Source organism: Carya illinoinensis, chromosome 3 (genome assembly GCF_018687715.1).
Source record: "Carya illinoinensis cultivar Pawnee chromosome 3, C.illinoinensisPawnee_v1, whole genome shotgun sequence".
NCBI classification, from domain to species: Eukaryota; Viridiplantae; Streptophyta; class Magnoliopsida; order Fagales; family Juglandaceae; genus Carya; species Carya illinoinensis.
The window spans coordinates 51,819,719-51,835,344 of NC_056754.1; the positions used below are offsets into that span (position 1 = coordinate 51,819,719).

The 15,626-nt window shown below is 34.4% G+C and overlaps 1 protein-coding gene across 3 annotated transcripts; it reads right to left on the minus strand.

Moving 5' to 3' along the window:
• Positions 1–540: 540 nt before the first annotated feature.
• Positions 541–10,154, minus strand: LOC122305227 (TOM1-like protein 5). Of its 3 annotated transcripts, none has more exons than XM_043117594.1 (11): positions 9,809–10,154; positions 9,344–9,432; positions 8,295–8,408; positions 6,292–6,370; positions 5,961–6,059; positions 5,733–5,846; positions 4,118–4,275; positions 3,377–3,452; positions 2,393–2,478; positions 1,335–1,493; positions 541–1,129 (listed from the first exon to the last, which is right to left on the minus strand). In XM_043117594.1, the coding sequence occupies exons 3-11, from the start codon at positions 8,393–8,395 to the stop codon at positions 706–708; spliced, it is 1,296 nt and encodes a 431-aa protein (XP_042973528.1). In that variant the 5' UTR covers positions 8,396–8,408; positions 9,344–9,432; positions 9,809–10,154; the 3' UTR covers positions 541–705. The 3 variants fall into 3 exon arrangements, with proteins under 3 accessions (XP_042973528.1, XP_042973530.1, XP_042973529.1); XM_043117596.1 differs by having other exon boundaries at positions 8,295–8,413; XM_043117595.1 differs by having other exon boundaries at positions 8,295–8,525.
• Positions 10,155–15,626: the final 5,472 nt, after the last annotated feature.

Here is a 15,626-nt window from a genome sequence, read left to right on the forward strand (position 1 = left end):
AAATCGACGGAATATAGTGGAAGGGTTCGATTACCATTTACACGATTCATAAACCCAATGATGACACGTGACACAGTAGCAGCCTTTAAGATGACACCATTTGCACAAAATGAATATGCATTCTTAGATGATCTCTTAGTCCTAAGGAAGTGCAAACGAGAGCATTTAATCAAGTGATACTGATCTCTTTACCACCAGGTGCTGTTTACTTTGTCTTGGATTGCAAGTGATATGATTTGAGTTCAAGATGGTTTTTATGGGAGATGAGTCCTCAACTCAAATATTTGGCAAGTCATGGAGTTACAAGATTTCTACATTTTCCGAGGGTTCAGTTTTCATTGAATTGAACTTGGCTTGACCCATTTATCCCTACAGGCTACACCTTCCACTGCGTTAAGCGACAAATTGCAGAGCCGGGTATATCTATCTAATAAGAACAGAAGCTAATGCTATTCTTAAGCTAAAACGAAAGGAAGAATAAAAGACATTTCTTTGTTTATCGGTTATAAGGAAGCAAACTCGAGGTCAGGCACGAGATCATGCAAAACCCTTTAATGTATCATAAAACTAAAGCAGTCATGTCATTTCTCTTTCCGCAGCACCCACCCCGCACAGGCAAATCGGACACCACTACCATATTATAATTATAAACTAAAAATACAGACTCTGAAACAACAAATAGAAGAAAGGTCCTTTTAACTGCAGTCAATCACTGAAGTCTGTGCTTCCACTGCGAGAGCTACTTGTGCCGCGACTGTGTATTGAGAGGCCCCTCATATGACCGCTCAAACCAGCACCATCAATCTTGTTTTCTTGGAAGAATCTCTCCCTCTCAACTCGTTTTGCAGGTGGGGGTGGAATCACAACTTGTGGGACGTCCTTTTCAATGTGTTTTGGAGGCACCATTGCAAGAGGTGGAGACTCCCTCTCAACGTGTCTTGGATGGGGTGAGATTGCGACAGATGGATGATGGATATTCCGTTCACTTGATGGCTCTGAACTCACTGGTCGTATAAGTGGACGGTTCAGCCTTTCTGCCGGAATGGAGGATCCAAGCAAACCCAAGTGGGGGCGCTCTGCTGAGTGCTCTTCATCTTCAGGTCTGACACAAGCTTTTCCTTTTCGTAATCTGTTGAGTTTTGCAGTGAAGAAACAACAGTTTCAAATCAGGAAACCAATCGAACTTTCCTTGCATATTGCCACAAGTCAAATGAAAATAGCCAAGTTGGTAGATCTACCATCCAGTTTAGTAAGCGATATGAGTAGGCCATTAAAGCCAGGGCGGGTGCGCTACATTTCAAGAAAAAACCTAGGCCCCATGGAGATGTACATACCTTCGGAAAAGCTGCTCGGCCTCCTCTTCCTCTGTTTCATCAAGGCTAAAATGATTTGCAGTTGATGTAGGCCTACCTGAAAGAAGGTCATCATGTCTTGCAAGAACTTTCTGGAGTTGCTCGTTCAATTCAATTGCTTGAGAAACCACCTTCTCATCCCTGGGTGCATAACATAGGAATCAACTGAAACTGCAAGGGCGTATGCATAGAACACATGTACGCATAAGAGCACATGATGTATACATGCGAGTCTATGCACATCTACATGCATGTATTGTGCTAAGTAAACTAGTCAGGTGTCAGGCACACAAGTTTTGGAGCCATGGACGCTAATTAGACAATTCAGCCATCTGTTAGAGAGAGAGAGAGAGAGAGAGAGAGAGAGCGAGACCCAAGTCCTAGTTATGGTGCCATGGACTCTAATATTTAGAAAAAACACCAACTTGATGCCGAGTAATATTAGGTACTCCCAGAGTATGGACACGCGATACTCATTCTCATTCTATCATAAGATGCCATGTCAATTAAAACTAATGCTAACGTAAGAATTTTAATTGGATAACATATTGTGATAGGATGGAGTACCATGTCATCTCTACTCTGAGAGCATCTCATAACGTCCATCGGTGTCCCAACTTGTCTTGTTTTCATGATGGTGATTGGTTCGCATGAAAATTTGAACGCGCATAACAAATATTACCAAATATTCACAACAGTTGATTCTCATGTGAGCTATTTTCTCAGCATTAGCTCAACAATTGAATGATTGAAGTACTACCACCAAAGGAAGACAGGACCTTTTACTAAATTTTATAACAATTCTAAGCCACCCATAAATGAGAAGTTATGAAAATGATATAATATTCTTCCAAGGGTAGCATGCTTCAGTGACTGAATAACTTCCGAGGAAAAAAAAATCTAATATCATGATATTTAGCAACTCCTTGTACACCAATCCAACTTCGATTTCACTTCTTCTAAAATTAAATTGAGAAATAATGGTATGCACAATAGCTATAAGTAATAAAGTAATGGGGCAATTGATTACTCAGCCCTACCGAGAAGTCATCACAAGATGCATCACTCTTTGTTTTTGAAATGAACACTGTTCCACCAGATCAAGTGTAAACTCGTCCTTTGCTCCCTGAAAGATATGACACCATGAAATTTGACAAGACATGCTAGTTTTTAGTTTCACATATGATCAAGGAAAGAAATTTCATAAAACAACTGCCATGCAATTAAGTACGTTCCAGACTGTTTGATTTGATTCAATCAAGGTAAACAAAGTGACATGCCATTCAAATAAGTTGCAATCACATGATTCAGTTAGAACGCACAAGTGATGTACATATTTAGCATGTGGTAAACAAAGTGACATGCAATTCAAATAAGTTGCAATCACATGATTCAGTTAGAAGGTACGAGTGATGTATATATTTGGCATGTAGCCTCCAGAGTCCAAACCAATAGTGCCTTTATATATAATTAACCATAGAAAATAAGGGTACATAAAACCATCTAAATAACCAAGGCAAGTTCAATAAAAAGTTTCTAAAGCTTTCAAAAATTCAGATTCGAACCAAAAAAATTAGCCATTATGCCATTTCTTTTTATAGCACAAAAGGTCATAAGGCTCTTGGATATTATCTTCCTCAAGTTTACAGCATTAGAACATCATAATAAAAGGATAGTCACCACCCACCACAAAACCAATTCACTATGAATAACTTTTTTGTCTATCAAGTTGCTGGAAGCTTCAAGCAAGTAGGTACAAGTATCCTAGCTAGAAGCCATTAATCTCACCCAAAAATGCAGATCAAATATGAGAGTTAAGACATTCCAAACTGTAGAACCATTATAATAAGAGATATATTTTTTTTTATAAGTGTTATAATAAGCGATATAAAGGGGTTTTTTCATTATAAGAGATGATGAAGGGGTGTTATAATATCAACACAACATGGCGCAATGAAACATATCAAAGCAACTCATTACTGATCAGGTCATATACAAAATTCAGGAATCATAATCCATCATACCTCAGGATGTTGAGTATCAACAGCATCAAGGACTTCCTTTAAAACCTCTAAAGCATTACTTGCCTTCTGAATTATACTGAATGGAATAGATAAGACTTAGAAAAAGGTATTATTTGCAGGCATATCAAATTATCAAGACTTTGAGGAGTATATTTTTTTATAAGTAATCTCTTTGAGGAATATATGAACATCATTTTTTTATAAGTAACATAATTTTGTCAAAAAGCAATGAGGGGCGCAACCTAGGAACACAGGAACCCCCATTCAATAGGATATATGAGTATCCTGAAGTACACAAAAATGGAAATAGGCCGATTGAAGAACCTAAATTTGTAACATAATGATTACCATCCCATTTATTAGAACATCAGCCTTCATTTAACATAAAGATAAAATAAAATAAAGGCAGGCAGGGACCAAAATCAAGATGGTCTAGAGTCTAGATCTGACCATGAGGATATTATATATCACTTGCACATGATTTCCTCTTTATCTGCCTGAACCACAGGTAGAAGAAGCAGGGACATTGTGACATTGACACACTACCCAAAACAAGATCCAACTAAAGCATGTCAAGTTAATATTAAACCCGAAAGTTTGTCTACCAGCTTTGATCGTAAGGAAGTTATCACCAATAGTTCAAAATGGACTACAAATACACAATTTCCAGGACCATATATACAGTGACTAGGGCATAAAGTAAACCAAAATACATCAATAAATAGAGTAAGCAGATGATACCTAGACTCAGGAACAATCGGTGGTTCTGCTTGCCGAGTAACCTCTTCATTCCTAGAGGAGGTTAGTTCCCCATTAGGTAAATCAGTCTTATTTGCTTGTGGTATAGGATTACTTGATGGGACAGCATGGGGCCTTTCTGGAAATTGTACTCCTGCACTCTGAAAGATACAGAAAAATAGAAGTCCATGAAATAGCATAACATCCAGAATATGTAAATAACAATTTAGAAACACATGTATACAGAAATTCAAGACAGCAGTTTATATGAAGACATAATTCAATATTACTACTTGGCTTGAATACAATAAGCTTGAATGAAATATTTAAATATCAGAAGCGGACATAGCAATTATGCCAATTATGACAAGATACACAGCAAAAATTACCGAGCTGACAGAGTGAGAGTGGAAGGACCAAATTTTTAGTCATAAAATGGTTCAAGTCATCCTTTCTCCAAATAGACTTCAAATTCCTCTGGAAGAAAAAGAGTGGAAAATAACTATATACTCAACACACGAGGCATATCCTTTCTATACATCTAACTTGAAAAATCCTTCTAACGTTCATGCATATATTTAATGCATCAAAACATAATATTACATGCTATGTCTTTGTTTTACGTATCCTAAAGTATTAAAAAAAATAAACCAAACCGTGGTAGCAACAACAAATTCTTTTTTTCTGATAAGTGGTAGCAATAATCAAATTCAAGCATATAGAGAAATATGCCTAAAATATGCGTAACAACGGAGTATCACTAATCGAAATCAACTTTAATTGGCTGTTAATTAATGGCAATTTCTCAATGCCTCACATTTGTTTTAATAAATGAAAAAGTGCACTTAATTGCATCGGGAGTGTTTCGAAATGCATATGCTTTATACATTTCAACTGCACTTCATCAAATGTTCTTCACTCAAGAAGTGCATTTCCATTAGCAGCTTTGCACTTTATATAGCTAGGCCCCACCTTCAAAACCCCACATCAACTTTTACATGGGTCATAGACTATGTTCAGCTGGACTAAATACACATCTCCGCTGCCACTCTATCAACCTGCACCACCACCATTTGTGAAATAGCCTGATGGTCACTACCCACTATAGTGTGGAACACAAACTCGGGTATATCTGATCAGTTAGTCACAGGTATCCATAAGACCATGCATTAAATCTCAATCTGCATAAGGGATTGAACAAACTCAATTGAGTCCTTACCAGTCATCATGCTAAAGAAATAGCAAAGATCTTTATTATTGCTATACTCTCGTATTCACACAACACAGTTTACAAGACCCACTCTCATTTTTGTGTAACCATGCCATGCTCACCCAACCATCTGCTATGAATCAAGTGTTGCGCCATAGTGTGGAGCACACACACAGGCATATCTGATCAGTTAGTCACAAGTATCCACAGAGACCAAGTATTAAAAGTTCAAATCTACATAAGGGATCGAACAAACTCACTCGAGTCTGTACCAGTCATCATGCTTGAGAAATAGTAAAAATCTTCATTATAGCTATATACTCTCATCTTCACACAAAACAGTTTACAAGACCCAATCTCATTTTTGTCTAAACATGCCAAGTTTTGACCCAACCATAATACACCTACCACCAATTCATAGTATGCCTCATAATACTTGGGGAACTTTCCAGTAGCACCACCAAGGGATGTCTGCGTGGCATCTAGCAGAAGAAAAATCCGCTCCCTTACAGGCAAGTCTGACTGCAGCCAACAAAATTGGCCGAACAAAGGTAAGCTACTTAAATAAAATATATATATATATATAAAAGATCATCCAGTAGCAATGAGATTTTCTAAATGGGAGCAAAGCTGAACCTTTTTCTTGACTGTCTTCACAAGTATGGGGAGAATCCCTGTATCGAGCACCTGCTTGTGAATATGTTCTCCAATATTGTTCATCAACATCTCCAATAGCTGCAAAAATTAAGAGCAAGATTGAATAGAAAGGCACCAAACAGGCAGAGCACGAAAAGAAATTGACCCTAATTATAAGGTCATTCGATCATGGCATCTTTTAAAGAAAAAAACTACCATTTCAGTGAAACAGTGTCTTTTCTCTTTTTTTTTTTTTTCTGAGCTGGGAACTTCAATTAATGCAAATGAAAATTAGGTCTCACCAACCAAACATTTTCTTCATCCAACTCACCATAACAGCATAGAGCTGAGTATTTGGGTGTTTACTTCCCAGCCGTTTTTTGATAGCTTTAATGACATCTCTAGCTTGCCTGCATAGTTAGAAACAACAAGAACCTGCTGAGAAATAGAAGATGGAAGCAAACTAGAGAATAAATAAGATAAGAAAGCTTGAGTCATTGATGATCAAGCCAAGTGTGGATTCAAGCCAAAGAGCATAAAAGCTATAACAGGGCAAGCAACAAGGTCAGGCATCATGTAGCATTAACACAAAATGGTCATTCAAACATCTTCTAAGAGCAGTGTTCTATCAGAGGAATGATGTTGGGTTTCCAGAGAGTCAGCATTGATCAATTAGCATAATTAAAAAAAGCGAGGAGATTGTGGATCATCTTCTACTGCATTGTGAGGTTGCTAGAGTGTAATGGGAAGACGTATTCAGATGATTAGAACTAGCCTGGGTTATGCTTGCCACTGTGGTTGAGCTTCTAGCCAGTTGGACGAATCTAGGCGGTATCCACAAATCATAGATGTGTGGAAGATGGTTCCAATCTGTATTCTGTGGCACATATGGCAGGAGCATAATGACTGGATGTTTGAAGACAATGAGCGCTCATTGGAAGAGCTTAGATTACTGTTTGTTAGAACCTTATTTTATGGGTCAAAGCTGTTGATTTCAACGGCCTTGATTTTCATGATCTTCTTGTTTCTATTTCTCCTTCCTAGATGGGGGTCACCTCTTGTATACCATCTTATGTACTTGGACCATGCCTATTCTTTTCAATACAATTGTTTACTTATCAAAAAAAAAAAAAACAACTAGCATAATTTCAGTTTAACCAAAAAAACCATTTTTTTAATCAGGATATCAACATTGGATGATACAAATGGCATTCTCTATCAGGCTTGCCTGCGGTAAGCCTGATACAGAATGTTATTAATAGAAAGGAAGCTCGAAGGAAGTAGTTGAGCTCCTTCAAGACAAAATATTCAAGAGAAACTCAACAAGCCAAGCTCCATCCCATCAGAAAATACTAATCTCATTTCCACTATGAGTACCTGAAGCTTGCCTGTGGTAAATTCAACACTTAAAATGTTATTAATAGAAACTCCTCCAGCTTGAACATGAATAAGCAATGTGGGTTAAATTTAATCTCAGCTCAAGTTGATCCAGCTGAACACAAGTCTAGCTCAAACATCACAAGAAAACATTCAGGCTGGATATTGGAAACCCATGATCACACGGATACTTATGCAATCCATCCACATTTAAAAACTTACTAATTTTTTTTCCTTTCGGATTCGTAAGCAATGGATTTACCCAGCATGTTTTACACACAAAAACATGTTCACCACCACGTACTTAGGAGGAAGAAGGCTTGATTAGATGCTAGAACTCATTGGCATCCATATTTGATACATACAAGTGTACATTTCATCTTATTCATTCCAAAGCTAAGGTTTCCATCATTCCATTTGGCTTACTCTTGCAACCTTATTGCCCAAAATCAATAACCTTCACTGAGAACCAATAAATTTTTTTTTGCTCTGTAATCAAAGATTTTATTAAAAAACGTAACAGACACAGCCCCAGTATGCATGACATATGCATAACCCATAATTCCGTAAGAAGACAGCTTAATAAATTACATTTGCTTCAAAATTCATCTGCAGTTTGCTACGAGTTAGCCATCACATCAATATATAGAAATTACTTTACAATAAGTCCCATTTTCCAGTGCAGTTACGGCCAAAAATGCCTTTGTGCAATATATATTACTCTAAAATAATGATTTAAAGCAGAACAAAGGTTCTATAACAAGCAATCACTCCAATATACCTCTCCTAAGGAAAGCATACAAGATAATTACGTACCCATTCATTAATTAACAACTTTAGACAGCCTGTTCAAACTATTATCTTATGTGATCTATAATCTTCTATTCACATAAAGAATACAGATATACTACTTATCATAAAAAACATAAAGATTACTGATATATAGTGAACTGTTACCTGTGATCATGAGCAACTAATTCACAGATTTGAATGTTTTTCGCCCAATCCATTTCAGCCAGTTTCTCACTTGTTGCAGAACTGACAAGCTCAGCAGCCATCTTTTGCTAAACTCTGGACTTAAAATTAAAAAATCAGCATTACGTGTTTTAGGTATAGAAGAAATAAAAATTTCATAAAAGAATTGACTAATTGCAGATGCAACTCCTAAAGTAGCCAAAACAGCATCACCTGAGAAAACAATGCAGATGTACATACACACTTTAAGAATAGTGAAGGCTCCACAAATGCATTAGCATAATCAATATCACAGTATCATCTTGGAAGTCATTATTTTATAAATTTTTAAAATCCCTAAGAGATAACACTAACAATTGGAAGTTGCATTAACATGATACATTCAACACTCAATCATGGCCAATCTGAAGTCAGAAATGGTTTAGAAGTCAAACAACAGAAGCATGCATGAGAGAACAAAACATGTAAATGAAAAATGGTTTAAAAAGTGTGTTCAGACCATGTTTTATCGCTACATGTGAAGGAGAGTCAAATCCACAATGAGGGTTATACCTGAGACCATTATTTCTAAATTATATGGGACGATCCAAAAGGCTAAGTAACTTTCTTGAGAGTGCCTGATCCACAATACAACCATCACATGGCTCCCGATATAGAAGCAGAAGAAAGGCACGCTAAATGGTGACAGAACAATCAACTGCACATAACTAATAATGTTTAATTGAAGGAGTAGCTTAATATGCACTTATGGTTCCAAAAATTGTGAAAATGACTTAATTAAATAACTTCTCACCTTCAATCAAATTACAAAGCAATAAAAATAATTTAGTTAAACCCAGGCTACCATCCTATCAATCACACCAGTGGAAATTAGAATTACTGATTTCATTATGTAAATGCCGATTAAAAAGCCAGCGCAATTATTAAACGTCAAAGAAGCAGCTGAAGATAATTATAACCATGCATCAACTGATAAAAGGGAAGAACCATATCCGATTACTTGAGGATGTTCTGAAAGAATATAAACATACATTCGGTGACAAAGGCAAGAGCCCAATCAAGCACAAAGGGTTCACTAATTGGAGCCGAAACTTCGACGCGGAAACCGGAGCACGCTACTCTGCAACCAATCAAACGAGAAACTTTATGAGGTTATATAACAACAAAACAGTACCTCACTTCGTTATAACTGACATTTAAAGATATATATCCATATCATACAAATTGGATAACTGTTAGCGAAACAATAAAGGTACAAAATAATATTCCTCCAGTTTTAATCTCCCAAAGAAAAACTGAAATTTAGGAAACAAAATGGGAAATCCCCAGAACAGACAACTAAGATTAAAGCTTCGTTCAGATCTCAGTCAAGGCATCGAGAAGAACAATATATACAGAGCGTTCGTTCAAAATCAAGATATCCAGATTGTAAATTGCAGGAACCAAAATTCTGAAGCCAAGAAAAAAAGGGAACAAATGAAAAAGAGACGGCATACCGGTGAAGAAGGAGAGAAAAACAGAGACAATTAGAAGAACGGTGAAGAAGACCTGGTAAACCTTAAAGAGCCTCAGCATTTCAAGCGATAATCAAAGATCAAATGAGAACAACTCACAAATTAACCCAAACAAAAAAAGATCTCTCTCTAAAGCTTTTATTCTCTCTTTTCGTGTAGGCTAAAACTAATTAATGGGGGCCGCGTTTGGAGGGCGAGAAAACGGAAAGGGCTGGGAGGAGAAGAATCTGGGTATTATTCTCGTCGTTTAGCACGGTAGCAAGTTGTTAGTTAAGGTAATAGAAGCAGAGCAGCGGCACCGCCATTGGGGCCTGTCTAAAGCTTAAAAAGCTAAAGCTGCTTTTTTAAGGAGAAAATTTTGGGGATTGCTACCGTCACATCTTGGTTCACCTGTATGCTGACCCTTCCTCCACCCTTCATCTCCCACGTGTAACTACGATTGGTTTTTATTTTGTTCTGTTTTCTGGGACACATTCCCTTTTGAATGGCTTTGGCATAAGAATATATTTTATAATTTAATATATTATATTAATTTATTTCAATTTTTATTTATATAAAATTATTGTGGAGTTAAAATATTTTTTCTTATTCAATTGTTTGAATAAATACGATAAAGATTATTTGAGTTAAAGGATTTTGTCAAATAAATGTTAAAATTCAACTATGTTCTATCTTGATTTTCATTAACATGTGAATTTAACCTTTTTTATTTTAAAATAATTTAGTATTCATTTGGATTTAAAATAAGATGAGATAGTTTAAATAAAAAAATTTTAAATAAAATATTATTTTTTAATATTATTATTATTTAAAAAATTAAATTAAAATTTAAAAAAATTGAATTTTTTATTATATTTTATATATAAATTTTAAAAAATTATAATAATAAAATAAAATAAGATAAAACATTATGTAATTCCAAACGAACTCTCCTTTTAAATAAAAACATAAATAAATTTAGTCTTTCAGGCCCTTTTATTTTGCAATACGAGTACATGTGACTATTTTTTGACTTGTCGACTTCAACGAGGAAAAATAATAGAAAGTTCCGAGCACACAAAGATAGCCGGTTGTAGAGGAATAAGGTCACCTGGTCGGGGATCCTATCATTGACGGGGACAAATGCCAACAAAATAAAGCGAGTGGAAAAACAAATTGTACTCCCGCATGTGGTGATATGACAACTACGGGGAAAGAAAGGAGAAAGAAAACGGGTGGACAGGGTGTGCTAGGGCGGTGTAAGTGTTGGCCTGGCAGAGAGTTTGTGTTGTGTGCCTTGCTGTGGCAGTTGGATCCTGCTTTAGATTAACATGGAAAAGCACTCCTCCATACCCCCAACCTTTTCCTTTCCATCTATTGTCCAATAAAAGATTACCACGTAATCGGAACAACTGTATTCCGATCCTCATTAGATCTCCGTATCAATTCTAAATTAAAGTCCGAGTTGAAATAAAATAAATAAAATATTATTTTTTAATATTATTATTATTTTATAATTTAAAAAAAATTATAATAATAAATTAAAATAAAATAAGTTGAAATTATCTCAAATTCAAATCTAAACTCTTTTTATTTTTTGCTTTTTATTTAATTGGCCTTTTCGGCTGGGGGCAAGTCGAACGCGTGGCTGTCTGGTTAATTGTCTTAACTGCTGGATTTCAGCTCAGTGCATCCAATGATTGAAAAAGTCTCCTTAAGATTTGGTAAATGAAAAAAAAATTAAAAAATTAAAAAAAATATATATCGTGCATTCCGCGTCGAAGGAGCATGATTATCATTAATTATTTCATAGGAATTGGGACTAATTATTATGAGTGTGTCTAACATTTACGAGATACTCCATGCTAACATGGACCACTTATTTTGTATTCTGATTATCTTAGCATTCAACCGCGCGTGTACTGCTTAATTATTTGTTGTCGAATTACATAAATTATTTAATATTTTTAATTAAAAATATCATCATTTTTCTCTCTACGACTATAATTATAATCGTCTAAGGTATTTTCCTTTTCAAGTCAACCAAGTCAAGTGAACATACATAACTGTGAACATCTCGGTGCCCGGTCATTCATTGGGGCTCAAGCAATAAAATTGGCAAGCTTGTCACTACATAAACTCGAACTCGACTTTAATTTAACAATTATAAGCAATTTCTCAACGGTAGAAATTATACTGCCACAATTTGAAAGGTGTACTCTTTTACACGCATGGATAGTCAAATACGATATCGATGGACCTTTAACTGGAGAAACAAGAACAACCCTACTAGTAACTAAGGAAACTTGAGCCCTTGAGATTGATTGATAACATGGCACTTGAAGGAGATTATCTAGATGTTAACATAAATAGTCTCAAGGATTACCTATTAAGGAAACTGAAGAATTCAAACAGATAATAACTCAGGTCCAGCTGCCACAATAAACACAGCCAGATTTGGTGCCTCTCGTAATTCTAGGATCAGTTTTTATTTTGTAAATATTGTCATTTATTACATTATAATCTTCCTTTTCAATTACATATCTTGTATGCCTAAAATTAGGCCTCTCAGATTGTATATTTATGCAGAGCATGAATAGAAATAAATGTGAGATTAAAGTCAATTTTCTATATTACCCCCTGATTAAGAACATCATTGCTGGCTAAGACTATTACAAGAAATTTTTTTATTGAGAATAGTTATTTTAATTGTAAAAACTTGTTTATCTTATAATATACAAACTTACGTATTGGTTAGCTCACAAAGTTTACAAAAAGAGTTATTCTATGAAGCAGCCACTGTAGCTGTGCACACAATGCACACGTTACGTGGCTGCTTCAAGTGTTATGCTTATTTTATTTTATTTTTTAAAAAAATCAAAACGTGCATTTTGGTTGAATTGGTTTCCCATTTTCATCCCATTCAAATCCATCTCGTGAAACAGAGCCCTCATTTGACAGCAAGCCACTTCAGTTTCCTCTACCCACCGCCTCCCAGTGACACCGTCTCCCTCATTAGCAGCACCAAGCGACGCTCCTCTGTCTAACTAGCGCCACCACTCCTCGCGAGCTTGTTGAACAAAGCAAATGAGATTTAAAATCCCGTGAAACCCATGATCCTTCCTTTCCATGAACCCCCGGTCTGCTTCCTCATAGGTAAACTTTTGTACCATGAATCTTTCTTCACACAAATACTGACTCCAAGCCAAACATACAAACAAGAAAAAATAAAGAAATTTTGTGCTTCGCGCATGGTTTCTTATTTCCTCCATGAACTGAAACTTCACTTCTTTTATAGCTCCATACTTTTTCTTTTTTCTTTTTTTCGTGTTGCCTTCCAAATTGGTGGTCATGTGAGGTTTGATCTCTTCTATGGAAACCCACTTTCGAGTCTGAGAAATATCCTATTTTTTTTTTCTTTCATCTTTATTGTACTTGCTTTACTTTTCTACTTCGATATTTTAATAAAACCATTTCGAATCCTTTAAATCCCAATTTCGTTCAAGTTGCAAAATCCATTTTCCAAATTTCACCAGCACAACACTCTCAATCTCTCTACCAAACAAAGATTCACCAATTCCTCAAAAAGCTAATAATTTTCATCTCAAATTTTATTTTTTTTCCTTATCTTGAAGGCTGTGTTGTGGTGGGCTTGGATTCGATGACTGTCAAAGAAGGCGAAGGGTTGTGCATTTTGGGGTGGGGGGAATGACTGAGGGAGATTTTGAGACTGAGTGATGAGTGTGTTTTTGAATCGATTCAAAACTTTAGTGAACCTCGGGCACACGTAATGTGTACAATGGCTTTCACAAAGACGTAAAATTTTCCTAGTTGGGCCACTTGCCGCGATTTTGTCAAAATCATTTTTATTTCTAAAATCTCACCTCATGTACTTCTCATCCTATCTTAAAAATCTCATATAATCTTTTTACTTTCTTATTTATATATAAAAAAAAAAAAAATCTTACATGCCACACTCACATATTAGATTACTTTGTCCATTTATATTAGATTTCTATTTAGAAAAATAAAAAATAATTAAAGGGCAATAAAAGTATTATATGTTATATAATAAAATAAAAATAAAATGGGAATGTAAACCTTAGGTGTTGGATGTTAAATGACTTGGACTTGAGATATGTCTAAAGTTTAAATTCTCTTAAATGCAAAAAATTTATAAGGATTATCATATCTAACTATTTTTTCTTTGAATTATTGGAGATATATTTACGGAAGCTTCTTAGTGAATGCCTTTGCACTCTCAAAATTAGTCAAAAAGCTATTTTTAAACGCTAAGAGCCTGTTTGGAATTAAATGATTTAAAGTATTTAAATGACAAAATTTACCTGTTTGAAATTTTTATATTAAAGTACTTTTAATAAAAAAAAAATAAAAAAAGAACATTTTAACAAAAGCATCAAAGTGATACTTTTTGTTAGAAGTACTTTACAAAAAGCAAGTCCTATTTTACCGTGCCATTGATATTACAAAATTATCCCCATTATTTTAATGCAACAACATGTTAACCCCCCCCCCCCCCCCCCCCCCTTCCTTTCAATGGCGCTGCACCTTTGACAGCTTCGCGAGTGGAATGTTTATTCATGATGCTATAAATCTGTTATCTTGGATAGACCAAGCTTTGTTTACATGGTTGAATATATTATTGAGCGTGATTAATATTGATATTGAGCTAAAGATTATTATTATGGACGAAAATGTTATTAATATTATTATTAATATAATAATATAATATTATAATATATTGACGAAAATATATTATTATTATTATGGACGAAAATATAATATTATTATTAATATTGATATTGATATTATTATGGACGAAAATGTTATTAATATTGAGCGTGATTATATCGCTCTTTCACTTATGCATGGTTGAATATATTTTCTTTCTATTATAATTACTGAAAAATTTATTAGACTATTTTCGTTGTTATTTTATTATAATATTTTATTTCTATCAAGAATATACCCTTGTGTGTCATTTTTACATCAAAAAGTACTTTTTAAATTTATTTCCAAACACATCTAATATATTTGAAAGTACTTTAGACATACGGATCCTAAACAGTAAATAGTTTTTTAATAGTATAGTTTATTATGTTAAGTTTTAAGTTATAAGCCTTAAGCTAAAAACAATATTTTCCACCGCAACCCCAAACATGCACTTAGAGTCGGTTTGGGATTGCGATGGGAGGTCTAAAAAGTGCGGTAGAATTGTATAAAGTGATTATATGATAAAATTTATCTGTTTGATAGTTTTACGTTAAAATACTTCTAAATCAATAAAAAGTAAAAAACTACATTTAAACAAAAGCACCAAAGTGATGTTTTTTGTCAGAAGCACTTTAGAAAAAGTAATCCTTATTTTACTATGCTATGTACATTACGAAATGACCATCATCATTTTAGCATAATAACAACTTTACCGATCTATATTTTTTATTATTCCTATATAATCAACTCAAGATTTTGCCCATCAATATTTTTCATTCTTCTCCTTCACTTATATATCGTTGAAGAAATTTTATTTTTCATTATAATTATTGAAAAACGTATTAGACTATTTTTGTTATTATTTTATTATAATATTTTATTTTTATCAAGTATATGCCATTTTATGTCATTTTTATGTCAAAAAGTACTTTTTAAATTTATTTTTAAACAAATTAATATATTTAAAAGTGCTATAGACTTAAAGATCCCAAACAATAAATAACTTTTTAACAATAGAGCTTATAGTAATATTTTTTACCACAATCTCAAACATGTATTTAGTGCCAATAAAAAAAATAATAGGAGT

Bases quoted from the DNA above. Each gene is read 5' to 3' on its own strand.
- LOC122305227 (XM_043117594.1), bottom strand. From the start codon at position 8,395: ATGGCTGCTGAGCTTGTCAGTTCTGCAACAAGTGAGAAACTGGCTGAA. The intron at 6,060-6,291 runs GTGAGTTGGATG...TAATTTTTGCAG, and splicing joins CTCAGCTCTATGCTGTTATG to CTATTGGAGATGTTGATGAA. The intron at 3,453-4,117 runs GTATCATCTGCT...TATTCCATTCAG, and splicing joins CCGATTGTTCCTGAGTCTAG to TATAATTCAGAAGGCAAGTA.